At 65.6% G+C, this 26,578-nt stretch overlaps 4 protein-coding genes across 6 annotated transcripts; 3 read left to right on the plus strand and 1 right to left on the minus strand.

Annotated features, from left to right (window-relative positions):
* Nucleotides 1-74: 74 nt before the first annotated feature.
* Nucleotides 75-2,706, plus strand: CHLRE_16g686510v5 (uncharacterized protein). Of its 3 annotated transcripts, none has more exons than XM_043071577.1 (5): nucleotides 75-275; nucleotides 376-511; nucleotides 601-651; nucleotides 915-1,136; nucleotides 1,562-2,706. In XM_043071577.1, exons 2-5 carry the CDS (start codon nucleotides 398-400, stop codon nucleotides 2,003-2,005), a joined length of 831 nt encoding a protein of 276 aa, XP_042916291.1. In that variant the 5' UTR covers nucleotides 75-275; nucleotides 376-397; the 3' UTR covers nucleotides 2,006-2,706. The 3 variants fall into 3 exon arrangements, with proteins under 3 accessions (XP_042916291.1, XP_042916290.1, XP_042916292.1); XM_043071578.1 differs by having other exon boundaries at nucleotides 604-651; XM_043071579.1 differs by lacking the exon at nucleotides 376-511.
* Nucleotides 2,707-4,124: 1,418 nt separating this feature from the next.
* Nucleotides 4,125-11,966, plus strand: CHLRE_16g686622v5 (uncharacterized protein). Its single transcript, XM_043071583.1, has 8 exons — nucleotides 4,125-4,221; nucleotides 4,391-5,447; nucleotides 5,583-6,063; nucleotides 6,173-6,249; nucleotides 6,394-7,546; nucleotides 7,700-7,791; nucleotides 7,912-9,780; nucleotides 9,996-11,966. Exons 2-8 carry the CDS (start codon nucleotides 4,494-4,496, stop codon nucleotides 10,035-10,037), a joined length of 4,668 nt encoding a protein of 1,555 aa, XP_042916293.1. The 5' UTR covers nucleotides 4,125-4,221; nucleotides 4,391-4,493; the 3' UTR covers nucleotides 10,038-11,966.
* A 58-nt stretch (nucleotides 11,967-12,024) lies between these two features.
* On the plus strand, nucleotides 12,025-19,033 carry CHLRE_16g686734v5 (uncharacterized protein). Its single transcript, XM_043071587.1, has 8 exons — nucleotides 12,025-12,259; nucleotides 12,465-13,669; nucleotides 14,268-14,420; nucleotides 14,649-14,704; nucleotides 14,984-15,136; nucleotides 15,359-15,432; nucleotides 15,725-15,735; nucleotides 15,956-19,033. Exons 1-8 carry the CDS (start codon nucleotides 12,055-12,057, stop codon nucleotides 16,463-16,465), a joined length of 2,367 nt encoding a protein of 788 aa, XP_042916294.1. The 5' UTR covers nucleotides 12,025-12,054; the 3' UTR covers nucleotides 16,466-19,033.
* Nucleotides 19,034-19,057: 24 nt separating this feature from the next.
* CHLRE_16g686846v5 (uncharacterized protein) lies at nucleotides 19,058-26,574 on the minus strand. The gene is made up of 6 exons (XM_043071589.1): nucleotides 23,997-26,574; nucleotides 23,715-23,863; nucleotides 20,500-23,564; nucleotides 20,268-20,364; nucleotides 19,942-20,135; nucleotides 19,058-19,841 (listed from the first exon to the last, which is right to left on the minus strand). The coding sequence occupies exons 1-6, from the start codon at nucleotides 26,536-26,538 to the stop codon at nucleotides 19,268-19,270; spliced, it is 6,621 nt and encodes a 2,206-aa protein (XP_042916295.1). The 5' UTR covers nucleotides 26,539-26,574; the 3' UTR covers nucleotides 19,058-19,267.
* Between the last annotated feature and the right edge of the window lie 4 nt (nucleotides 26,575-26,578).

The following is a 26,578-nucleotide window of genomic DNA, read 5'->3' on the forward strand; positions in this document are numbered from 1 at the left end:
CGCCCCGCGGGCCCAAACGCGCCGGCAGATTTGCCTTCACGTTGTTGCCACTTCAGGCTCTCGCCTATATGAAAGCTAACACGCCACTCCCACTTTGACTAACTAGTTGAGCTCCCTTTCGACCAATAACTCCAGGACGCAACACTGCCGCTAGACAGTTTAAAAGCGTGCGACCGGGCGTTAGCTCAGGAATGGAGGGCAGTGACGGAGGGCAAGGCGCGGCACGGGGACGGAGCGGCCGCTGCGAGGACGCAGGAGGCGCTGGGCGGTCTCAGGTAAGGGTCGCGTCATGCCAGGCGAGCAGGCGGGCTCGTCCACGCGCGCTCCTACACAATACTCAGCAACTCCCACACAATACTCCCACACAATACGCAGCAACTCATTTTGCCGTAGCAGTATGGCAGCGCTACCAAAACACGCACAAGCGTTTAGGGTTCTTGCAGCCTTAAACTGCGGGCCCGGCCCGCGCCACAAACGTCAGCGCCTCGCACACAGTGCTCAAGCTAAAGAGGCAAGGTCCCAGGCTCGGTCGCTGCACGCGTTGCCGTCGCATTCGGACTGAGCAACCCTGCACGTCTTCTGCTGCTTGCCGCACCGCAGCAGGCTTCACACCGTGAGCGCACTGGCACCGAGGCTGAGCAGGGCGAGGAGGTGAGTTCTGCCCGGCGCGCAGAGCGAGGCATTGCAGGAGGTTTGAAGTTCGGGGCGATTCGAGGATGCAGAGCTAGTCACTCATGCCGTGAGCTATTGGGTACACACATGGGCTACTTTCGCGGATGCGCACGGGCGGTTTGACGTCCCCCAACGCGGCGGTCTTCGGTTTCTGCACGCACGCAGCGCGGTTGCCCCAGTCTCCCTTGGTTCTAGTTTGCGGTCATCCCATGCGTCGCCCCCTCCGCCTCGTTTGCATGCAGGAGCGCGACCAGGGCCCCCGCGAGGTTAAGGTGTCCCGCCGCGAGCAGCTGAAAGCTCGCCAGGCGCAGGAGAAGGCGGAGCTCGAGGCGCAGCTCAAAAAGCGGCAGGCGGAGCTCGAGGCGGAGCTCAAAAAGCGGCAGGCGGAGCTTGCTGCGGCGCATGAGGCTGAGCTTGCTGCCCTGCTGGACGATGGTGGCGAAAGTGATGAAGACATCAAAATGGTGGGTTCGCCGCGGGTGTGGGGACTGTAGTAGTGCGTGGCGAGTGCGTATGGGTTGGGGCGATGCCAGAGGGGCCTGGGCGCCTTGCTGTCAAAAGACTGAAGTGGTTCCAAGATCTAGAGTGGCCTACTGGCATAGTTATTCGCAAACTAGCATGGTGCCAGAGAGGCGTATGCCCTGCTCCGGACCTCAGCGGCGAGCCGCCTGTCTCGCCAGCAGCAGCCTATCCTACCTCACTGTGCCTGGGGCCAGTAGGCCTTGCTCCCGTATGTATGAGCGCCTCCTCCTACACGACGTCGAACGCCCCTCCACCTGTTGCTTGTGTCCTCCCCGTATGTGCTGAGTGCCATGCACGGGCCTTGCTGCTTCACACCCGCGCGTCGGCCTGATCCCACTTGCATCCGCTCCCGCTCCTTTAACCGCAGGGCCACGGTGGAGGAGCAGCGGCGGCGAAGGAAGCTGAGGCAGGCGAGGCGATGGTGGCGGCGGAAGGAGCGGCTGCGGCGGCAGCAGCGGGTGCGGAAGCGCCGGCTGCTGCTACGGGGGCAGCGCCAGCAGCTGGCCGCGGCGGGACTGCCGCGGCGTCGCGCGGGCAGCAATTGGAGGCGGCGGCGGAGCAGCCCACCGTGCAGCAGGGGTCCCGGCGCATGAGCGACGGCACGTCGGACGCGGCGGGGCTCGAGGGGCAGGGCTCCCACAAGCCGCCGCCGCAGCAGCAGGGGCAGAGCCCGCAAGCGGCGGCTAAGTCTGCGCACGCCGGCCAGACCACGGTGGAGGGACTGGCTGAGGCCGGGGGCGCCGAGGTGCTCGCGGAGGGGGAGGGGCCGGGTGTGGAGGGGGAGGGCGTTGGGGAAGTCAGCGGCGGGTAAGGCCCCTGGGAAGGCCTTTCAGCTGCTGCTGTTAAGTATTACCATCGCCTGCAGCCGGGTTGACAGCAGGTGCCCCTAGTGCCCGCCGCCAGGGGCCATGCATGTTTACACATTGTCTGGGCATTCCAAGCAACGCATGCTGATGTATCAGACGGCGGCACTCTTGACTCTTTTTTGCGCTTGCAATCCGTGCTTACACCCCGGAGGCTGTGAGGGCCTGGCCATGTGAGTGTGGGTGCGGACTACAGCTGGTGGAACGGTGACGTGTTGACACACACATGATGCAAGGAAGCCGCCAGATGCCACACGACCAGCACAGGACACAGCCAGCAAGCCTGGAAAACATTGTTGACGAGCGTGTGCGTGCGTGCGAGTGCGCTCACCGACACTGGCCATGGGAATGGGCTCGGGGTTGGGGTAGACGGCACGACTCTTCCATGCCTCAAACGACCGCGTCACAAGGCGCTCGGGCAGCTGGTTGATGCAGGCGGAGAAGCTGTGTACTGGGCGGGGGAGCTGCAGGGATGGTGAGGATGGGGGGAGGGTAGCAGGGATGGTGGGGGGCAGCAGGCAGATGGTTTTGTATATGTAGGACACTGTGGGAGGGGCCGGGGCAACGTGCGTGCCGGTTGGGGAGGCACGGTGGGCTGGACTAGCGCGCCGCGTGAAAGCGAGCGCAGCAGCTCAAGAAGCCTAGTTCCGTGGCCTAGCAGTGACGAGTAGTATTAAACCACATGCCCTCACGCGTAGTCATAGACCTTGACGTGATTGCCCCAGGATGTCGACCAGCCGCGCACTCCTGCCCTGCCGTTGCAAATTGTTTGCCATCTGCTGGGGTTTGGGAATCAGCTGCACCCTACGGGACTTCACCAACCTGCCTAACTGCCTTACCACTGTCCCATCGCACACCTAGTAGGATGTCGACCTCGCCGCCGGCCAGCCACGTCGGCGTCGCAGGCGTAACGCCCGTGTGGTAGTCCTGTAGTGTGCAGCGTATTCCGAGACCCCAACATTCAATGTGCGCCGTCATGGGACGATGGCGCGCCTGGTACAATACCGGAGTTACTGTACCGGGACATCGCTGACTTGCTGGCAGGCTGGTATCTAATTCCCCGATGCACATTGCGATAGCACCAGACACACACACCGCAGCGCCACACGCGCGGCGAAAGGCGCAGCGCACCTGCAAGCTAGCAACGGGACGGCAAGCTGGCAGCATGAAACGCGGCGTGCCCTCCAATCATGGTCAATTACGCACTCCTAACCAAGCTGCTCCCCTACTACTTGGTACCAGCCCCGTACTCCCCAGCAATCACCATTACGCAGGGTGCACAGCATGCAAGTGTTCATCCCTACGAGCCCCCAGCGGCTGCATGCGGGGATGCATCGCGGGCGGGGCCTCCAGGGTGGGGCCTCCAGGCCCTAGCCCTCTCCACTCCTGATCCAGTCCCCATCACGCATCCCCAGTCCCCCAGGAGTCCCCACCCCAAACCCACGCCTCCTGAAAAGCGGTACCGCAAGCCCCACGGTGCAGAAACAACGTATGACACATCGAGACGGTATGCGCCATGTGGGGCGTGGTGGTTACGACCTGCATTTAGCAAGATGGGGAATGCAGCAGGGCAGCAGCATTGCACCTAGCGAAGGATGCGTGCCCGGGAGCCCCCGGCATCGCGCCATCGCCGCGGCGGTGACATGCTCAGACTGTGCAGAGCAGGAGCGTGACCAGCTCATCGGCGGCCAGCAGCCCCATTTGCAGCACAGCTGTCGCCAATCTGGGCATGACTGCGCGGCCACACGCAGAATGCAGATCTGCATACAGCACGCGACTCCTAAGAAGCTTCATAGTAAGTAACGCGCTCACGCTGCCCGGGAGGCTACGCTCGTCAAACACGGCGTGGAGGGTGGCCAGGAGGGGGGCTGTGGGGGGCACCCGTCGGTTTCGGTGTCCGGGGGGCATACGAACAGCGCCATCGGCGCCTGGACTTGTTTAATTATACGAAGATCGTGGCAGTCGCTGCGACGCCGTGGGATGGTCGTGTTGCCGGACTCGATTCAGTCAACCGCAGCAAGGCGGTTCCGACGAACATAGTACTATCTCTCCACACCGTTTATAGGAGTCTATGATACACAAGTTTAGCTTCGACTGTGCCTGCGAGTGACGAGTGCTAGTCCTTTTTCTGCCCTGAGCAACAGCTGTGGACCCGAAATGCCCAGTAAGTGACTAGTGATTTTAGAGGGGAAATTTCAAAGAAATGGACAGGGCAAGGGAGCTGCGTCGCGCGAGCCGGGTGTTCCGCGCTCTCGCGCCCTACTCCTTGTATGTCTGCGTGATATCGTTTAACAACATACCTGGTGATCTCGGTACGCAATCGATCTGCGCAGGAATCGCTGCCCAGCCTGGAACATGAGAAAGGTTTTGACAGGCCGAACAGGCAACAGCCTAGCGGTTATTTGAGCATATCTGGAGCCATTAGCTGACGCAGCAATGGAGCAGGGCCCAGAAATGAAAGATGTCAGCCCTGAGGCGGGCAGCGCGCCAGTAATTCAGGACGGGGCGTGCCCACAGCCGGCGGAGGAGCTCAGTAACCCTGAGAAAACACCATTTCCTGATGTGGCTATGGAGACGGCGACTGCAGAAGATTGCTCAGAACCAGCACTGCGAATTGAGACTTCTGCGGAGGACAGTCGCGCGGGCCGTAAACGGCCGCGAGAAGACGCCGATGAAGTAGCTGAACCTAGAGCTGCTTGCGACGTGCCCGAGTCTGGCAATGGCAGCCTGGGAGGGGTTGGATGCGTCGTGAGCGCGGCAGCCACGCAGCCCGCCACGGCAGGAAGCACTGGCGGGCAGCACGCGGCCGCGCCGCCGACCGCAGCCACACTGGCACCGGACTCGGCCGTGAGGCCTACGTTGGGGGGGGTTGGGAGCGCAGGGCCGCCTCCCTTCCTCCCTATGCTCCCGATGATGTTGATGGGCATGGGGATGCCAATTTTCCCGGGCATTGGGCCCGGCGCTCGCGCCCCGTTGATGCCCCCTGCATTCATGCCGGCCCTGTGCCAGCTCCTTTTAGTCTACGTACAGCGGGTGAAACAACTGACTGGTCAGCCGCAGCAGCAGCACCCGGACGACGCCGGTGCCGCAAAACCTCATTCCACTGCACCAGGCACTTCGCCAGCGGCTCCAGGTCAGTCGCCGCCGGACACTGGCGCCCCACCCGCAGCGGCACCCCCACCACCAGATCAAAGGGCCGGGGCCAAGCCGGCCGCGGCGCTGGCGGATCATCGACCCGAGCAGCGGCCCGAGCCGCAGCAGCAGCCGCCGGCCGTGGTGGCGGTGTCGCAGCTGCAGGAGTTCGGCATCCCGGTGCCGTCACTGCTGCAGGCGGCGGCGCACCTGATGGTGGTTGGCGCGCTGTCGCCCGTGCAGTACCAGGAGGTGCAGGTGGGTGCACTTAGCTGGGGGTGAATTTGTGAGAGATTGGTGTTGTGTTGGTGGTTGTGTGGGGCGGGTGGGGACGGGTTGAGCTTGTGTGAAAGCACGTCGGTTCTAACACGTTGGTTGTGGTTGTGACTGCAGGCAAAACTGGGACCCATCGCTGCCCAGGAGGGTCAGGCAGCACTGGCTGCTGATTGCGGCGCCAGCGTTGCGGCAGCGGCTGTGGCAGCAGCAGCAGCAGCTGTCCGCGCGACAGGCCCCGCAGCGACAGCAGCAGCCGGCACCCTGGGACCAAGTCATGTTGCACCGGCTGCCGCTAGCGTGCTCACGCCAGCGGCAGCTGCGGCGCTGGCGGCGGCAGGCGGCTCCGGGCTGCTGCAACCGGCCGCGTCAGCGCCTGCGGTCGCCGGGGCGCCGGGAGCCTTGGCGAAGGCGACGCCGGTGGTGCCAGGATTTACCGCCAAGGTAGACCCGGCTCAGCGCCAGCCACCTGAGGCGTCGGCGGCGGAGCCGGGGCTGCTCCCAACCGTGTCTTGGCCGGGCCGCGGTGGCGCGCAGGCGCCTTTCCGGCTGGGCCTGGGGCGACGGCTGTTCTGTGCCGTGGCGGACCAGCTGCCGACCAGTAAGCGGGGCAGCGGGGCTTGGTTGTGCAGTGACCAGCATAAAATGCGGTAATGAAGCTTTGATCACGTCGCCATCCGTTTTCTGTGTACTTGCTTTGTGCTGTACAGGCACGGAGCTGGATTGCATCCTGCCGCCCATGTACGGCTTCTCGGGAGTGCTGTACAGGATGAAGGACAGCGCCGAGGTGCGCTCGACCCGGCTGGACACTGCTTGCTGGCAAGAAGCAGCATGACCAGTTCTCCACTTATGTGCGCCCCCTTCCTGCTGGCTCTAAGCAAGCCATCAAGCCACCCTATGCCCTTTGTGCTCCCTGCCTGGGTCCCGCCAGGTCGGTGCCGCGCTGTGGGACGGCGCTGTGGTCCGGGACCTGGGGCCCTACACCTCGGCACAGGACGCGCGCAAGAGCATCGTCATGTCCATCAAGCTGCTGGCCGCCGCCAATGCCGCAGCGCCCCAGCCCTCGGGGCCGGCGTACACATATGGTGGCGCCCTGCCGGGCGCGCCGTCGCTGCGCTCCGGCCCGTCGGTCCGCTCCGGCGGCTTGAGGGCCGCAGCCGTGGCGGCTGCAGCTGCCGCACCGCCGCCGCTGGGTGGCGGAGCCCGCCGGGAGCCTCCGCCTTCCGGCCCCACGCGTGATGGGGTGGCAGGTCTGGGTGGCCACGGCGACGGCTTGGGTCGCGGCGGGAGCAGGGGTGTCAAGGCAAACGGCCGCAGCGGCCTTGGCCTGGGGGTGCCGGCCGTCGGGGCGCCAGGCAGCGGACCCGGGCTGCCGGGGGCAGGGCCGGGCGGGGTGGGCCCGGACCCGGCAGAGGCAGACGTCTTGGAGGCCGCAGACCAGCTGCTGAAGCTGCGGAGCGAGGGCAGTGGCCGCATCCACATGTCCAACTCCCCCGAGCCGCTGCCTGTGGTTGTGGCACCAGCGGCCGCAGGTGTGACTGCGCTGGGCGGGCTGGTCGGCGCGGAGCTGGGCGCTCCACCGCTGCCGCCCGCAGTCGCAGCGCAGCTGGTGGCGGCGCCAGGCAAGCAGCGTTCCCTCAGCGCACTGGCGACCGCGGATGACCCCGTAATCCTGTCGCCCGGGCTCACGGCTGCTGCGCCCACAGGCGTTGGGCTTGCAGGTCTGCAGCACCTCGCGGATGCAGGAGTTGGCAGCGGCGGCGGCGGAAAGAGCAGTCGCACTGGCAGCGGTAGCGGCCGCAGTAGCGGCGCCGTGGCGGCAGACGAGCCTCAGGGGCCCACGGTGACGGGGCGGCTGGCAAGTAGAACGCCGAGCTCACTCAGCCAGGCGCGGCAGCCGCCGGCTGGGCCGCTTGCGGCATCGCCGCGGCACCTGGGCTCATTGCACGTCAGGGCATTCGCCGCAGCTGCCGCCAACCCCACTCTTCCTGAGGCGGCGGGCGCGCGGGCTCCGACGCCGTCATGGGCGCAGCAGGAGCATCAGCGCCGTGACGTGGCACCCGTCGTAGATCTGACCATGACGGGTGAGCAGCAGGAGGCATTTGCTCGGCTGCTCGACACTGACTGCGATGCTTTCCGTGCGCTGACGACATGTGTTCTTGGTGTCTGTTGGCGCAAACTACCGACACATTGCTTCGTCTTTGATTGTTTCTCTTTGGCCTTCCTTGTTGCGTCAGATGTGGACACCAGGTCGTCCGTCCAGCAATCACCTCGAGGCACGAACAGGATGACACCGCTGGTGCTCAAGCCTGGTGGCGGCACTTCTCAGGTTGGGGCACGCAACGCCTGCGTCCGTTTCTTCCTGAACCAGCCTGATACCGCCTGCCCTAACCCTGCACTGCACAGCGCCTCCCTTGACTGTGCTTGACTGCGCTCCGCTGCCCTTCAGGTGGGCTCGGAGGCGGCGGCGCTGGTGGCGCTAATCTCCAGCGGCCGCCTGCAGGACATGGACCGCGCCGAGCTGGAGGCGCTGGTGGCGGGCAGCAGCGGCCCCGCGCTCCTGGCGGCGCTGCAGAGCCTGCCGCAGGACCTGGTGGCCGCGGCCACCGCGGCGGAGAGCGGGGCAGGCGGCCATGCGATGGAGGCGGACAAGGGGGATAGTCCAGGCCAGGCCGTGGCAGCCCCGTCGCAACGCCAGCAGCAGCAGCAGCCGGTGGAGCAGCGGCGCGGACCGGGTTGGGACGATGGCGATGGTCAGCCTGCGGGAGGCTCGGCAGGCCTGCCGAGGCGAGGCCGAGCGGAAGCGGTCGGTGCGGCTGACGACGACGGCCCACAGCGCGGGGCTAATGACGCAGTCCTGGTGCTGGGCGGGGTCGGCAAGGACGGCCTGCGGGGAGCTGCGCCGCGCGATCTGCTTGATGGTGCTGACGATGCAGCCGCTGGCGCGGCCCGGCGGCACCACGCCACCGACCAGGAGGCCCTGCTGCTGCAGCAGCTGCAGGAACTTGCGGGCCAGGCGCATGCACAGCGGCAGGGCGCCGCCGGGCCGCGGCAGTGGCCGCTGCACCCGGAGCCGCCCATGCGCGGCCCCCCCGGTGGCCCCCCCGGCCCCGGCCCCGGTGGCCCCTGGGCGGCGCCGCCGCAGGGGCGTGTCGTCGTCCCTGCGGGCCTGAGCAGCGTTGGGCGAGGGGGCGTGGACCCGCGTGACGAGGCCATGGACGCATACACCTCCGCCGTGGCGGCGGCGGTGCAGCAGCAGCACCACCAGCACCACCAGCAGCACCAGCGCCACCTGCACCAGCAGCTGCAGCTGCAGCAGCACCTGGCGGCGGGGCGGCGGGACGGCGCGGGGGCAGCGGGCGGCCGCGGGCCGCGCGGGCGGCCGGGCATGCCTGAGCGCCCGCTGTCCAGCGGCGGCCTGGGCGGCACACATGCGGGCATGCCTGGGGCGGTGGTGATGCTAGGCGGCGGTCCACGCGGCGGTGACGGCGCCTCGCCGCTGCTGATAGGCCGCCGCGGCGGCGACATGCTGGGGCTGCCTCTGGGGCTGGATGGCGGCGGCAGCGGCGCGATGCCCCGCTTCAGCGGCCCGCTGCACGGCATGGCGGCGGCGGCGGCGCGCGGGCGCTTCTCACCGTATGACTCGCCAAATGCCGAACACCACCACCAGCACCAGCAGCAGCTGTCCGAGCCTGCGGAGCAGCTGCTGCAGCGCCTGCAAGCCGGCCGCGCCGGCGGCACGTTGCGGCTCCAGCAGCCGGGTCCAGGCGGGGACGGCCGCCGCATGGCCGCGCCCATGTACGGCCGCCCACCGGGAGCCGCAGTGGGAGGCGGCGGCGGCGGTGGGGGAGGCGGTAGCCTGTCGGCCCACGACGGCACGGGCATCTACACGACCAGCGGTCGCACCAGCTCACAGCCCACCTACGGTGCTAGCTACAGCACGCACGGCTCGCGCGGCCGGGACGAACGCGGTCGCGCCGCCGGCGAGGCGGCCTTTGCCGGCCCCAGCAGCAGCCATGGCCCCTTCGACCGCCTGGGAGGCATCAGCAGCAGCGGCGCTCAAGGGCTGGGCGGCCTAGGCAGCGTGATGCCGCTACTCGGCAGCGGCTTGAGCGGGCTGCCGCCCGCCGGCGGTGTGGCGCCGGCGGATGACTCGCCGAGTGGCAGCGGCAGCGGAGGAGGGGCCGCGCGGCTTGGTGGACCGGGTGGCGAACTCGATGCCGCGACTGGAGCGGACCCGGCGCTCACGCGGCAGCGCAGCGGCGTGACGCGCGAGTTCAGCGCCGTCACCAACCTGGTGGGGCTCGGCCTGCAGGAGGTGAGCGCGGGGAAGGGGGATGGAGAACGGGAGGCCTGGCGGGGCCATGCATAGTTTAGAAATGGCAAGACGCAGTTGGGGTCTTGTGGAGACAGGTGGTTCCAGTGTTGAGGGCATACCACCCGTGGTATGAAGACTGCCACACCGCTTGCACGCGCTGCGAGCTCTCAGCTGCTTGTCTTGTCCTGCATGGTTGGTGGGTGGCACGCACGCAGGCACTGGCTATCGTCCGTCAGCGGCAGGGCCCTCACAGCTAAGGCAGACCGCACTGGTCGAAGGTCGCAGGATGTGGGTGGGTTCTGCAACCGCTGGGGCCGGCGGTCCGCAGAGCTGTCCACGGGTCACGGCACGCCAACTTCTGGCCCCGCGCTGCGAGCATTTGGCAATACGCGCGCTAGGGTGAATCGCACCGCCAACTTGCAAGCGCGATTAGGTGCATTTTTGGGCGACAGGCGATCACAGGGATGACATAATGTCGGCGCACTCATTGCGAGGCATTACACGCAACGTTTGAGGTGTTGGGGCTAGAGTTGATGTAGAGAACTTGTTCCATGTCGGTTATGCATTTCATCTTTTGCCTTCATCGCACCGCCAAGAGCAAGCATTGGTATGACGTAACTTATCATGTTTGAATGCGCCGTTACGGCCAGAAGCCGGCCCCAAGGTGCGGGTCCTACATGTCGCCGCACACCCACCACACCCTGTTGGCTGCACACCGCCACCGGCCGCGTAATACCCCACGCACCCGAGTCCCCTGCGCCTAACCCGCTCCGCTACCGCCCAACAAGACCCTTGACTCCTGTTGAACAGTGCCTTGTGAACTGCACTGGTGTGAATTTGACGAGCTCAAGAATAGGGGAGCGTCTCTGACTGGAGATTGTGGGTTAATGGATGTAGAATGCGGGGAGGAGCGGGCTGTATTTGGCTGCAGTGACGTATCATTTTTTTGTGCGCAACTACGCTTGCGTTGATGTCGATCTTTGGGATTAATTAAAATCTACGTACTGCAAATGCACTTCACTTGGTTGGTGGGGGGGAAGCTATTTTGGGCACAATGTGGGTACCGTGTGTCGGGCGAACACATCGACTTGAGGTAGGTAGCATGGAGCTAATATTGTGTATTGCTGTCAGCCTCGCCTGGGTCTGCCTGGGTAGTTTGTGTGAGTGGCTCCAGCGACGGCAGCGAGAACACCACGATCACTGCTGAACCAGGCTCCTCCCTACCTTTGCGCGAGTGCTGATACGACCTGTGAGCAAGAAAGTGGCGCCCACACAGCTCCTGTACGAGGTTGCGGACTTGTCCGCTCGCAAGGACTGCATGCGCGCTTTGCATGCACGAGCAAACATGGGTAGCTCAGTTGCTTTATTGCTCTTGCGGTACGGTGCACAGGCAAGGCGCAAAAATGACCAGCCACAGTTGTGTGCATGGCGCAGCGTGACGCAGACAGTTTGCCATTGTATGGTGTGGGCGTGGTGTGAGATCTGGAGTGCACTCATTGCCCCATGTGAGGGATACAAGTTGGCTGATACGTTGGACCTCGGGAGCAAGCGCCCTGTGTTCGATGAGTGCTCGGTCGGCGTCATTTAGTCTGGGATAGATGTGGGCAGTATGGTCTTTCAGCCACAATGGGAATAATGCTTGAAGTTCTGTTTCCTAGCATTCCGCCGCGCAGCCTCCGATGCCCCCGGCCGGCTGGGGTGGGCAATGAGAATGCTGTGTAGCTTCAGGAAATCAAAAACTTATAACTTATGTGCGCGTCGATACTGAAAGCTGGCAAATCCGCCCGCAAGTTGGTATGTGGCTTCGGTTTCACTAGCGCAGTTTCACCTAAGACCAGTTCTGGTGACGTTACCATCCGTAGAACGCTGCCGTGCTATAGTGCGTTGAGCCGATCAGGTTATGGGTTGGCCCAGGGGCCCGCGCACCCTTGATGTTGAAGGGTACAGCCTGACCCAGGAAGCAGCGGCAGCAGCAGCACCGGCGGCGGCAGTGCGAGGACCTGCGCAGTGAGGCTGGCTGAGAGGCGGTGCGGGGTCGCGGGGAGGGTATGTGGGCAGGTATGTGCATGCATGCACGTTTTACTCAGGAGCCTCCCACTCCGCGTGCGTCTGTACCCGCGTGCGTCTTCACCCATAAATGTATTGAACTTGCATGCTTTGAGTCATGCACGACAAGCTCTTTAACTTTGATGCGGTGCCAGAGTTTTTGCGACGTGGACTGCCCCGCCAACCGCTTTGTATGTAGAAACTTAGCCTTAGCTTAACAGTACTGAGATGGGTCGGAGACAGAGCGTCGGGGTTTTGGACATTGCTTCGCCCAAACCTGCGCCGGGCTCAAAATCACCAAGTCGACTCTTCACTCGTCTACTGGGTGCTGTGTCTACGCGCTTAGCGCCGCTGATAGATACTGACGAAGACGAAGACAGCGTGTCGAAGTCGGTTTCCTCACTCCCACCACTATGCAGCCCAATACACCCAGGTACAGTTTGTATTAACACTGTTCTAGGGCTAGGACTCTGCTACCCTAGAAGTACAATTCGCGACCATGTTCCCGTTCGCTCAGCTGTTGCGCCGAGCGCATACCTTAGCCGACTCGCAGTCTATCATATTCGCGTCTCAAAAATGGAAACCAGCGTCAGTCGTGCTTGAAGGTCAGGCGACCACTCCTGTGACTCCCCTTGCAGGCACCTTGCCGTCCCCCGGCCTTGACACTCGGACGGGCCCAGCGCTCACCTACGGCTTCACCAGATGTACGTCGGAAAGCACGTCCTTGTCTACAACAGGCGAGGTCAGCCGGCTAAATGTGGACATCGCAGCTCTGCAGTCGCAGCAGTCTAGGGGCCGGGCTGGCTCCATTACCAGCGGTCCCCAGGGCGCGGCATCAACACGGCGCGGGAGCACGTCGGTGCACTCGCCCGCGTCAGCTGCTTACACGCCATCACACCTTGCGCCGACCGCCAGCTTGCATGGAGTTGGCGGTGGCGGTGGCGGTGGCGGCGGTGGCACGCCGCCGGTGGTGGTCAGCGTGGGCAGGTTGCTGCCCCCGCTGTCCCCTGGCGCGGTGGCGATAACTGCGGGCCAGCTGGATGACGGCACCACGCACGGCACGTCAGCGGCTGGCAGTGACGCAGGGCCGCTTGTGACGTCGCCGCCAGGCGCAGCAGCCGCAGCCGCAGCCGCAGCCGCAGCCGCAGCCGCCGTACGGCTGCCTGACATCTATGGCGGCGTTGCGGACGGCAGGGCGGCGCTTGCCTTCCCGCGTAACTCCGCCAGTTCGTTACCCTCGGCCCTCCTGCACGGCGGCAGCCCTGCAGGCGGTACAACTGCTAGCGGCGGGGCCACCCCAAGCGGCGCCCAGGCAACTGCCGGAGGCAACAGCCCTGGGGGCGTGTCGGTGTGCTCAATGGGCGGGCACAGCCTCCCACAACAGCAGCTTCGGCTACAGCAGCAACTGCAGCAACAGCAACTGCAACAGCAGCGGCAGCAGCAGCAGCAGCAACAGCAGCAGCAAGAGCAGCACCATCCTCAGCTGCAAGAGCATCTTCAACATCCTTTGCCTGGCAGCAGCCCACCGGGCTCGGCAGGCGGCGGTGCCATCCACAGGGCCCCGACGGCGCCTGGGGCAGCTGGCGCTGCTGCCGCCAGCAACCTGGGTCGCGGTGTCGGAACTCTCGCTGCGCCCCATCAACCACAGGGTGGCAGCCCGGTGCCGGCGCCGCCGGCCGCGACGGTTGCAGCTGCGCCGCCGGCCCCGGCGCCGCCCGCCGCGCCGCTGCTGCTCACCACGGGGCGGAATGTGCCGCCGGCAATGCAGCGACAGTCGTGGTGCTTGCAAGATTACAACATTAGAAAGCGGCTGTACAAAGGAAGCATCAGCGCTGTGTATCGGGTGAGTGGCGGCGGGTTAATGTTTTGAGGCCTGGGTAGGGCTCAACGCCGGGTTTGCTGCTGGGCTTTGGGGGCGTGGCGGGGCACGGTGCACAAGTGTGCGCGCCCGTGGCTATGATATGACGGTGTTATGTCGGGTCGTGTGATAATGGCAAGATAGCGGGGTGCTGTAGTATACATAATTATGTGACATTTCGGAGCAGTGATATGGGGTGACTGCAGCAGGCCACGAAAGGGGCTGGGCAGGCCTACCAACTACCCAGGCCGAACCAGGGCGCCGGCCGAACCTCTGCTCCCGCAGCCGCCCCCCCCCCCTGGCCGCCCTGGCGCCTCTCACGTCGCCCACCCCGCACCGCCCATCCCCCATGAGACGCATCGTGAATGCTGGGTGTGGGCGCACGACTCCCAATCGGGGCTGGAAACAATTCCCCACCCAGGCTGTGCAGAGCTGCGCCGTTTCAGCATTGCCTCCTCCCGACTCGACTAGCAATGCCTGCAACGCACATCACCACCCACCTCCTGCTGCACCGTTCAAACATCGCATCTCATAACTGGCATAGCTACTTGCCCACCCAAGCCCCCGCCCCCCGCCTCCCCAGGCCACCTGCCGGCGCTCCGGGCTCAAGGTGGCGCTCAAGACCTACAGCTTCCACCGCATCCCCGCCAACGTGGTGCACATGCTGGTGCGCGAGGTCAAGCTGCACGCGAAGCTGGCGCACCGCCACGTGTTGGCGCTGTACGCCGCCTTCCAGGTGTGAGGCCGTGTGTGGCCGCGTGTGGCCGTCTTCACGTTTGCTAACAGCTGCGAGCCTTGACGCTGCTTGCCCGTTGTTAGCGCGAGTCGTACGGTCCTCCGACCCAGACTGCAGCTGTAACCACTCTTGCAACTCGCAGCATCCCTGCTGCTTGCCCTCCCTGCCCGGCCACGCCCTCCCTCCCTGTGCCCCCCACCCCACCCCCCACCCCCACCCCACACACAGGACGCCGACTATTTGGTGCTGGTGCAGGAGTATGCGAGCCGAGGCGACCTGCACGGGTGGGTGGCTTGTTAACCAGGGCACCGGTGCTTCATGATGCCTTGCAATACTTCTTACATGATATAATGCTTCGTCCCATTAGTGTTCAAAACAGTACAGTATTGTGAATGTGCGCAAGGTCGTCAAGCGCGATGCCGGCAGGACTCTCATTGTAACACCACCCGCATCTGTTGCCTGGGGGGTACACCGTACTGCTATAACTGCCCGCACGGGCCACGTGGCTGATCCTGCGTACGTCGCGGGCATGTCAAGCATCAACCGGCGCTCTCGGTCCGCAGGGTGGTGCACAAGGCTCGGCGGCGGCCCCTGTCTGAGGCGCAGCTGGCCCAGCTGGTGCTGGCGCCCTTCCTGTCCGGGCTGGCCTACGTGCACGGCAAGGGCATCCTGCACCGGGACGTCAAGCCCGAGAACATCCTGTTCACTGACGACTGGTGGGTGGCGTGGGGTGGCGTAGGGTGGGTGGGAAGGTGTGGAGGTGTGGAGGGCGGGGTCACTGGGGCGTATTAACGACGGGATGACCTGGGTGAGCATACACCAGGCGGATCCCGTACACACTCAGGTTTTGGTGTGTGGAGTTTCTCCCTGATCTTGTCGGTACGCATGTGCGCGCGCTGCTGCCGCCTTTGGTCCCCTGCGCCCCTGCCTGCCCTCAGGCGGCTGGTGATTGGCGACTTCGGTGTGGCACTGGACCTGCACCAGGAGCGTGCCGTCACCCGCACCGGCACACGTAGGCAGGGAGGGAGGGAGGCAGGGAGAAAGGGCCAGAGCCGGGGCGGGGCGGGGCAGTGGCGCGCTGGCATTGCGAGGACCAGTGTTGGGGCCTGGCTACATGTAATCCAGGGTGGCGGGCGGACTGCGGGTACGGCTACTGCTGCTGTACGTCTCAGCTCAGATTCGTCGGAGCCTTGCTATGGTTTACTGCCCCCCCCCCTTCCCCCTTGCAACCCCCCGTCCCCCATGTGCCCCGACTGCCTTCCATGGGCACGGACCTGTTGGACCTGTCGACCCCATCCCCGCAGTCGAGTACATGGTGCGTCCAGGGTCGGGCGACGTGCCGCAATCAGTGTTCCATTGCGCTGGTACACACCTCTCGCATTTGACTGCGATACCTGCCCATCCAGCTCGTGTGCGCCCTTTGTACTGCAAGCCAGCATACCAATCGAAACCGCCGCTGCGCCAGCACGCATACACCGGCGCCGGCTCTCCCCACTGCCTTCTGCCGCCCCGGCTGCTTCCTCCCACCTGCTCAGGCGCCCGAGGTGCTGCGCTGCCCCGTCAAGTCGCGGCCCGAGGAGAACAAGGACCGCGCCGACCTCTTCTACGGCCTGGCCTCCGACGTCTTCTCCACAGGAGTGCTGGCCTACGAGATGCTCACAGGCTTCCCGCCCTGCGTCATAGCGCAGGCGGCGGTGCATGGTGACGGGAACGGCAGCGTGCAGGGTGCATCGGGGGGTGGAGGCGGCGACACCGGCGGCAGTAGCAGCAGTAGCAGGCGCGTGCAGCAGACGCAGAACGCCAGCCTGGATGTGATGCAGCTGATGCCCAAGATCTTCTCGGCGGGGGTGCGGTCCTTCATTGCGGCGGCCATGGCGCCGGACCCTGGCGACCGGCCCACCGCGCAGCAGCTGCTGCGGCACCCCTGGCTGCTTGCCGCGATGGCGTCGGCGGGCGTCGGCGGGGAGGCGCCACAGCAGCTGGAGCCGCAGCAGCGGGAGCAGGAGCGGGCGCAGGAGCGGGAGCAGGGGCGCCAGCGGGAATAAAGCGCACATGCTGCCGGAAAGGTGGCACTAGCTATTCATCCTATTGGCAACGCGTTGGGCACAAGATAATGTTTGCTGCGCACATAGGGCGGGGTGCAGGAGGCGGCTCTCACCAACTTGCCACACGGCGCGTCTCCGTCCTGATGGGCAGCAGGGTGACATTTGCCTGGTCACAGGGTGTTCCAGGCCTGTGCCGTCGGCGGCCTGTCAGGACAGTGACGGTCCGCTGGCGAGGATGGGCTGCACCATCCATGTCAGAGTGGCCGGTGCATCTTATGCACACCCAGTACTGGCGTGGGCGAACGAATTCGTGTATTGGACACCGCGTGCGGCAGCTGGGCAGGCGTGGCTGGCTCGGGGCCAAATGCGGACTTGGCTTTGGCCATGGCCTGCCTGGGGCCGACCCATGCGCATTGCCTCTTAGTAGGGTACACTGTCATGATACCAACGATCAGATTTTCATGTGCATGTTGCTCTGTTTCACATCTAGGTGTGTCAGTATTGTGGGATGAAGGCACCCAAGGCAATGGCCGCCAACTGTGTGTGCAGAGAGAGCGCATGGTGCCGCCCCCACATGCATCGTGCACAACGAAAGGCATCATGTACGCGCGTGAGTAAGATCAACTTGGTGCAGTTGCATTTGTGGGGCCGGCATCACGTTCTATTTACAACTTACAACTCAGACCGAAGGCTTGTTCTGGGTACCTCTCTTGTTGGACATGTACCGCAATGCGTTGAGTATTGACCATATATCGCCGGTTAGGGCGCTTGGTGCTGCATGGCTTCATGCCGGATCAACATCGAAGAAGCACTGACATCACAACTGAGAAGGCTGTCGTATTGATAGCACTGTTTTGCAGGCTCGTGCCTGTAATGTGTTTTGAACGAAGGTTGGAGAAGGTGGTGCCCACTATTTGCCAGATTCTTGTCGTAAATTAGTACTAGTACGGAAGACTGTCAAGCCGGGTAGGCTGTGGCGGCTGGCCGCGTGTCGGAGGGGAGGCCACTACGGGGAGACCACTACGGGGACAAGGGACAAGAGCGTTATGCATGCGGCTACCAATGCTGTAGCATGCTGTGCCCGCCAGCTGCATATGTTCCTGAAATGGCGGTCACCGTGTTGGCAGGTGCTCAGCGCTGGCCGTTACTTGTTGGTGTAATTGCATTGTTGTTTGACTTCTTGGGCTTCGTGACGGCCCAGGACCAAGCAGGATGTGGAGTGTGCCACGACGCGGCATGTCCGCTTGGGTGCCGACAGGTTAGGGGTTGTGTGCGTGTGAGAGTGTGGCGTTGCGGAGCCCCCAAGGAAAGCAGTCCGTTCCAGTTGTTGTGATTTGCACACCTGAGTCATGTTTGCTCCTACGTGCGTGAGTGTCGCTTAAGGAGGGTTGTAAGCGTCAGATTTGGGGGTTGTGGATGAATGCGTGTTCGCATGTTGTGGTGGCGGCGAACCCGGAGCGGAGTGTGCGTGCGAGGCCACGCATGTGGAGGTGGAGAGCGCGGAGCCACCTAGGAAGCAGCGCCGGCGCGCGGGCTGAGAAGCCAGTCGGCGTTTAGCTAACTATCAGCGGGCAAGCACAGCATGAGTAGCCAGTGCGGCTGTTCGTCTGTGCTGTGTTTCGGCTGCTGGAATGGCGATGCCTGGCTGGCTGTGCGTGCTCAAAGCGACCCGGGCTACGTCTTGGGAGATGAGGTAGTTTCGAAACTTTCGGGCACGCTCAGAGGGTGACGTGTGGTGGGGGATCAGCCCACTTTCAGCTTCGGATGACCCTTTCCCTTGTAATCGTGCTTTGAAATGCATTTGATGGTGTTCAGTAGGATCGGCGGATGCTATCCGGGACATAACTGGTTGTGTGTGGTTACAAGGTGGTAAGCACGACGTGCATTCCTGTCCCTGTAGAAACCGAGGCCCCGGCCGGGGGCCCGTTATGACGCCTGTAACACATATATATGCAGCTAGTTTGGTCCCCGAATGGGTGTGCTTTTGCTTCTGTCATTCTGTGTGGAATCTAGTAACGCACCTAACCTGGCTGGGTCCGTATTCTGCATAACGGCCCGCATCTCTCCTGTAAAATCGATTTCGCTACCCGCACGCAACTGGTCATACGTAGGCCGTATACCGCGTAAGCACATGATTCTCATCTTCAACTTCATTTGCGACACATAACGGGTACATCCTCTCCTCCTTAGGTCGTCCATAGGCGCGGTTGGCAGTAAGCGGCCAGCAGCACACGTGGAAGCTCATCAAGGTCTTGTGATGCGCAGCTGGTATGGTATAGATGCTCCACTGTGCCCTTGCATGCCGCGCCTTCCGCACACAGCCCCATCAAATGCTTGCACTTGCTCATCTGTACGCCTGGCTGCTTGTTGTCTGATGGGAAAGTGCTTGGCTAAGACTGCAGCCGCTCATAACTGTACTCTATTGTCCCCGGAGCATGGCTGGCTGCGGTGAGTGCAGGTTGGCACTGCTGCACCGTTTGTACACCCTCACAGTTGTAGGTTGTGTTGATCTGCTATGTGCTGATCTGCTTATTATGAATAATGGTAAGCTTGTAAACCCAATGGCACTCGCACTGCTGCCCACCAGAGTCCATCAATGCCGTGTTACAACGAGCGAGTCATGGCTCTGCACGCGAGTACCGTATTCCGGGCCAGGCAGCGTTCCCGGCACCGTCCCTGCCTCATTTGCCTAATCAAAAGGAACCGCTTTCCACAGCCCCCAAAGCGCCGGGTTCAGCGCTTCAGCAGGTGCTGTGGCCAAGCACCTGGCCCTCAATGCGGGTTGCATCTGCGCTGCAACTGCTACGGCAGCTCCTGCTTCTGCTCCTTGTGCGGCAGTGCCGCCGCCTCCTGCCCCAAAATTGCAGCCCCACACTCCTGCTGCGCCTGCTGCAGCCCCTCCGCCCCTGGACCGGCACGCTGCTCCTGCTCCTGCCCTGTTACCATCCGCTCCGGCTGCGTCGGCGACGTCTGTACCACCGGGTATAAGTGTGATGCGCTGGCACCGACCTGGTAGTAGCCAGCTGGCGGGCAGTAGGCACTGTGGTGATGCAGGTGGTGACCGTGGCCATACATTCCTGGCTGCTGGTGCGCAGTAGGAGCGTGCTGCTGTGACCCGCACCCAGTCGCGTACGGCGGCGGCGGCAGCCCGTGCGGCCACCCGGTATGCGGCCAGCTATGCACAGCCGCATACTGCAGAGGTTGTTGCTGACTGCCCAGGTAGTTGTGCTGGTGCCCTGTCACAATGCTGTTGCTGGCGCAAGAACGCTCAGCCGCACCGGCAGCAGCAGCAGCCTCAGCAACAGCAGCAGCGGCGACCGCGACTGCTGCTGCCCCTGTAGTTTGGGTGGCGACATTGCCAGGCAACGGCACCGGCCTGCAGGCAGAGCGTGAACCCCTTCAGCAGCTTATCCAGATTGCCAGGTGATTCACAACACATCAACTCTTGCGACCGTGTCGCGTTCTCGTGCTCCCACCTGGTGTGCCAGTTGTCTCGCGCGAACAGGGGCCCCGCCCCGTCCGTGAGCGGCACTGCCACTCGCGCCCCATGACCCAGGGCCGCGCACACCGCGGCGTCGGCGGCGGCGCAGGACGGCTCGGGCTCCAATTGTACGGCGGGCGCGTACGTCGTGAAGCCGTACAGCCACGACGACAGCGCGCGCCGGGAGGCCTGTGGCGCAAGAGGCATGGGTTGTGTTGCTCGTCGCTCTCCCACGCCGCTTGCCATGTGCGTCGCTTGCCTAGGTGCCATGAAGGTCGCGAATGCTGTTGCAACATCCCACCACCAGCGCCCGCCTCGCACCTGGTCCGCCGCCGCCACGTTGTCCAGCAGCTCACCGAAGTGGGCCGTGACACGGACGTCCAGCCAGGTGGGGGCCGCGGCGCCACTGGCCAGGTAGCTGTGAGGCAGACAGCAAGGCCGGCGAAAGATTAGAAGCAGGTGGCAAAGCAGTACACTGTTAAATACAATGATAACCGGTGGATAGGCAAAGCGCGCCTCCTCCCCTCCGGCCAACCCACTGCTCACAGCCCACCTGGTGTGCCACAGCCTGAGCTTGAGCCCCGGCAGCGGGCAGCAGCTCACGCGCAGCACGGCGTTGTGCACGTGCCTCAGCGCCCGCCGCTCCGCCAGCTGCTGCGCCGCCACCAGCGCCGCCAGCCCCAGGTGGTCCAGGCGCGTGAGCATGGGCGCCTTCACCGCACTGCCCAGACCCAGCTCGCGGCCCAGGCCGTCCAGCAGACCACGCAAGGAGCCGCGGTGGGGCTCAAACAGACCCACGCGCACAGCGTGCTTACGCAGCTGCTGCACCAGCGGCCGAGGCAGCTCAGCATGTGTGATGGTGGCAGCAGCGACATTGGCGCTGGCGGTAGGGGCACTTGCCACCTCATCTACCGGCCCTTCCACAGGAGAGGCAATCGGCGGCGGGACGGCCACCACCGCACTAGGGGGACCGCCGACGATTGCCACGGTCGGCTGCTGCTGCTGCTGCTTCATCCTCGAGACAGGTGTCTTGGCAACCTGCCCAGGCCTGAGCACCAGCCGCAGCGGCGGCGGCTTGGTTGTGAGCTCGGGGCCCCCGGTAGCTGCTGCCGCAGCCACCGGCGTACGTGGCAATACTCGGGTCCACCCGGCGGCCGCTGCGTCTGGAGGGCCGGCAGGCGTGCTGCCGACGGCGGCCTCATCTTCACCATGACCGTTGCAAGCCTGAGGCACAGCCACTCCGGGCGTAGTAGCCGCACCATCGGGAGACACCGCGCACACACGCAGTGTGCACTGCTGGCGCGGCACCTCTTGCTGCGGAGTGTCATCTGTGCTCGCCAACATGGCCGTCGCCGCGCAGCATCGCCTGGCTGTCAGGTCAGCTGCATCGGTGCCCATATGGACCCTGCCTCTCGCTGCGTTGCCTGCAGCCGCCGGGTCGTGAGGCCAGTGCTGTGCCGCCACCGGCAGCCCATGCGCCTCTGCGCCCTCTCCCGGCAACTGCGGCATGGCAGCGCCTCTGCTGCCTGTGGCGCCATCCGCCTGAGGCGCTGCCGCTTGCGGCCGCAATGGCGTCTGCGGCTCCGGGCGCTCTCGTGTTCGGGTCTCATCCCTGGATGAGCTGGGGCGCCCGGCTGCAGCGCCAGCGGCTTGCCAGCCGCCGCCACTGCCACCGCTGGCACGCCCTGTCCGCGATGTGCCATCAGTGCGGGGCTGCCACGCCGTGCTGCGGGGCTCATGGCCGCTGGGCTCATGGCTGCTGGGCTTGTGGCCGCTGGGCTCGTAGCTGCGGGGCTCATGGCTGCGGGGCTCATGGCCGCTGGGCTTGTGGCCGCTGGGCTTGTGGCCGCTGGGCTCATGGCTGCTGGGCTTGTGGCCGCTGGGCTCGTAGCTGCGGGGCTCATGGCCGCTGGGCTCATGGCTGCTGGGCTTGTGGCCGCTGGGCTCATGGCTGCTGGGCTCATGGCTGCGGGGCTCATGGCCGCTGGGCTTGTGGCCGCTGGGCTCGTAGCTGCGGGGCTCATGGCTGCGGGGCTCATGGCCGCCGGGCTTGTGGCCGCTGGGACCGTACCCCGAGCGAGCGTCCCAACCCGTCCAGTCGGCTGCTGCGCTGCCGCGGTGCGGCTGCTGAAGTCCTGGAACGTGCCGCCCGTCCCCGTAGTCCCTGACATGGCGGTCGCGCTGCTGAGCACTGCCGTCACGTCCCCGGCTGCGGCTGCGGCTGCGGCTGTGACACCTGCGCTCATGGCTCCGACTGCGCCGGCCGCGGCCGCTGCACCGGCCACGGCCAGGGCTGCGGCCAGGGCTACGGCTAGGGCCGTTGCTGCGGCGGCCACAGCACCGGTGGCGGCCCCCCGAGTGCTGGTGTGTGCCGGCGCTGGCACCGGAGCCGCCAGCTTGGCCACAAGGGGCCGCGGCATCGGCCCAGTGGCTATGCCTGCCGGTGCTGTTGATTCCTTCCGCTGCGGCGCCAGCGGTGCCGCCAACTGCACCGGCCTCATGCCGCCTCCACCGCCAGTCATCGCCCCAGTCGCGACCACTGCCTCCGGGGCTGCGGCTACGCCCCCGCCTCCAGCAGTCGCCATGCCGCTCATGAGAGAGGCCATCGGCTAATGGAGTGGCGAGCCCGCCGTCCAAGTGGCGGTAGCGGGCCCCACGTTGGCTCGGGTCGTCATCACAGGGCCCGTACCGCCCGCAGGCGCCGCCGGTGGGCGTGTACCGCCGGGGCGGCGATGTGGGCCGGTGACCTCGACTGCTGCCCTGCTGCTGCTGTTGCTGCTGCCGTTGCTGCTGCCGTTGCTGTTGTGGGTGCTTGTCGTCATGGTCGTCCTGGTGGTGATGCTTGTAGCCCTCGCCACCGGAGCGTTGCGGCGGTGGCAGGTGGCGAGCTTGTGACGGTGCAGCAGGGGGCCGTGCGAGTACGGCAGTAGGTCGGGGCTGCCGCGTGCCGCCGGCGCTGACCACAGAGGGGGCAGGCGGCTCCGGCGTCTGCGCACGCAGCCATGGCCTCGCCCGCAATTTCTCTGTGGCTGTGGCAGTGGCCGCAGCCGGCCCCGACCCAACGGTGGCGCCGGTCTCGTGGCGCAGCAGGTCTTGCAGCCACCGCCCAAGCAGCGGCTGCGGCTGTTGCGGGTGTGGCTCGTCGCCGTGGATGTCGCCACACGACTGGTCCTCGCCCGCGCCTTGCTCGGTGCATTGCGACATGAAGCCGCTGTCATAGGTGCGCCACAGCGGCACCAGCGGTGCGGCCCTGGCAGCGCCTGGTTGCCGCAGCTGCGGCGGAGCTGTCTGCACCAGATTTTGTGGCGGCAGTGGCGGCAGAGGCAGCGCCAGCTCATGCACCGGAGGCCTCAGACCGCCTGCTGCCGTCCCATTCTCCGCTCTGTGCAGGGGCCCTCGCTCCACATCCGTTCTCCCTCCGCCCCGCTGCTCCTGTGGCTGCGGCTGCTGCTGTGGTGGTTGCTGCTGTGCTTGCCCCAGTCCCGCCTGCCCTGCCCGTTGCGTCTGCTGCCCCCACCAGGCCGCCTGCCTGTCCAGCACTAGGGGCGCACCCGCCTCCACGTCCCGCACAGCCACCAGCGCCAGCACCACCAGGCCCCGCACACGAACCGGCAGCACCTAAGACGTGTGCAGACGGACGAGTGTGCACGCGGGGGCTTGTGGAACGAAGAGTAACGAAGATAAGGAGCGACAAACCTACCTATGCCAGCAATGTAAGCGTACGGAATGACTCCCAGGCGCAACACGCCCTCGCTCGATCCCACTTACCATGCAGTTGGGCTCCGGACCCTGTCCCGCTGCCGCATCGGGGACGCCGCCTGCTGCAGTTGCTGGTGTGTCCTCCGGCCCCGCCAGCAGAAGCGCCGCCCATGGGCTGTCAACAAGCAGCACAGCCTCCTCGGCCCCGGCTGAAGAGCCTGCGCAGCCCGGAAACACACATAGGCGCATTTAGCGTTTGGAGGAAGAGCGATGCGTATGCTTACTGAATGAGCTGTCAGCACCATTCGAGGAAACGTGCCCGCCTAACCCTTGCAAGTATCCAAGCATTACCTGACGCACCGGCCGCCGCAGGTTGCTGCCACCAGCTCTCCGGCAGTGGCAGCAGAAGCGACTGCAGCAGCCGAGACAGGGCAGCCGCCGACGCAGCCGCGCCTGCGCCTCCTCCTGCCACGCCGCCACCGGCAGACTGCTCCTCGGCCGCTATTGACTCCACAAGCCGACACGTCTCCGGGCGGCACTCGCGCAGCAGCGCAGACGCCGCTGCCGCAGCTGCGAAAGAGGAGCGCAGGGACGTCGCCTCCTCTGCAGCCGCCACCACCTCATCCGCCAGCGCCCGGGGCGCCACGTACCCACCCACCAGACCCAGGCACCCGCTCTTCTTCACTCTCGACACAACCTCAAGCCGGCTGCTGCTGCCGCTGCTAGCCCGGCCGCCGTCAGCGGCTGGGGCCACGCGGAGGCTGGTGTGCAGGAGGGGCTGTGGCGACGCGCCACCACCAGAAGCGGCGCCGTTGCAGCCGCCCTCAGGCAGCGGCGCATCTGGGCCGCCGCCCTCCCCCGATAGCCCCAGCAGGGTCGCTAGGCGGCTGTGTAGGATGTTGCGCCTGAGGCCGTGGCGAGTGAACGCCGCCTCCCAGCCGGCCGCTGCGGCACTGCTCGCGACCGGCTCCAGCTGCTGCTTAGCGGGGTCCGCGCTGGAGAGCGGGCAGGTAAGCGCATCCTCCCATCTGCGCATCTCCGAATACACAAACGGCACCAGCTGCGGGTGGAAGGTGAGGCCGCACAGCCGCAGCTCGCCGGGCTGCCGCGGCGCGGCCGAATCTGCGGTGGCGGCACTGGCCGGCGGCGGCAAGTGCACCAGCAGGCTGTGCAGCCGGCGGCTGTGGCCAGCGCCTTCTCCGCGGGCACTGCCGCCGCCGCTGGTCCGGTCGCCGTCGTGGCGGCTGTGCTGGCCGTGTGCACCTGCACCATGCGCGGGCGCACTGGAGGCATTGATGGCAGCAGCGGCGGCGGCGTCATCAGACAGCGCGACGCCATCCCCGGATCCCAAGGCGGAGCCAAGAATGTGCTTGGTTGCTGAGGCGGTGTCTGGTTGCGGCTGAGAGCTGCTGGCTGGCGGGTGCGTGGCGTCACAGGGCGCGGCGGCGCCTCCTGCCGACAGCCGGGAGCCACTCCTGCCATCGGCACCCACAGACGGCTCGAGTGCGTCATACCAAAGACGCCTCCGCTTGAGTGTTCGCAGCGGGTCCCCTGGACCCGGCAACCGCTGATCCTGCTGCTGCTCTTGCTGGTACGCAGGCCGCGGAGGCAGCAGCTCTGGCGGCGACGGCTGCTGCTGCGGCTGCGGCCGCGCAGTAGGGATCAACGGTGCTGCCATCAGCAGCTGACCTGCCGTCGCGCCGTGACCGTATGAGATCACCCTGGCGCGGGCCGCACCCTGCTGCCTGCTGGCGTTGCCCACACCGCCACCATTTCCACCGCCGCCATTGCTGAGGCGCCGCGGCGGCGGCAGGTCCTGCGCCTCCAGCTCAATGACGGCGCCGTCCCGCAGCCCAAGAACCCGACGCAGCTGCTTGCCGCCGCCCAGCCGTACCCACGATTTGCCCCTGCCGTACGTGACGATCCACATGGTGAAGGTGCCAGCGGCGGCGCCAAAGTGCAGCTGAACAGAGGCGCCAGGCGCTGTCGCGGCGGGCCTGCCCGCCCGGGCGGCGGCCGCCCGCTCCTCCACCGCCGCCGCCACAGCGCCAGGGAAGAAGCGCATGAGTGTGGTGTTGCCGATCAGGTAGTCGACTGCGCCTAGGCGCAACTGGCCCAGGGGCAGCGCGCCCCTGCGGGAAACGTCTGTGGGATGCAGCAGCTGCGCCTGCTCCTCAGCAGGTGCAGGCGGGCTGCTCCGGCTGCCTCTGCTGCGGCCCCGGCTCCCGCCCCGGCTCCTGCCACACCTAGCACCAGCCCCGGTCCTGGCTGCAAATGCAGCCCCACGGGTTGCGCTGCTGCCCCTGCTGCCCCCGCGCCGTCGGCCGCCGCCCCGGCCCCGAGCCCCCGCTGCCGGCAGCTCGAGACACTCGGCCTCCTCCACCATCCCCTCTTCTTCCTCGTCGGTATCCTCCGGGGACTCCTCCTCGTCGCCTTCGCCCGCAGAGGCATCGGTGTCCTCGAGCCCCTGGTCCTCATCCTCACTGCCGCTGCCGCTGCTGCTGCCACTGCCGCTGACGCCACCGGCGCTGCCAGCCCACCCGCTACACCTCATGCCAATAGCAGCACTCCCAGGACGGCCCAAGCCCATGCCTTCGCCTCCCAGCGCCCCGCCATGCTGGGCCTGTTGCGGCTGCGATGACCGCGCCTGGGGCGTCGGCCGCGCTCCTTCGGCCGCGGTGGCGAACTTCCACGTCCGCGAGGCCAGTGGCACGTTGTCCTCGCCGCTGCTGCTACTGCCGGCCGCAGCTGCATCCGCACCAGCCGCGTCCACTGCGACGCCGGCATCGGCCCGAGGCCGGCGCGCAGTCCGCCAAAACTGTTGTCGACCCCTGAGCGGAGCTTGAGACGAGCAAGCAGCCGTGAGGGCCCCGACAGCCAGCACAGTGTCCATTTGGAAATTGCGCTTGGCTGTCGACAGTTACCCGGGTGAG

This window comes from Chlamydomonas reinhardtii, chromosome 16, assembly GCF_000002595.2.
Source record: "Chlamydomonas reinhardtii strain CC-503 cw92 mt+ chromosome 16, whole genome shotgun sequence".
Taxonomy (NCBI): Eukaryota; Viridiplantae; Chlorophyta; class Chlorophyceae; order Chlamydomonadales; family Chlamydomonadaceae; genus Chlamydomonas; species Chlamydomonas reinhardtii.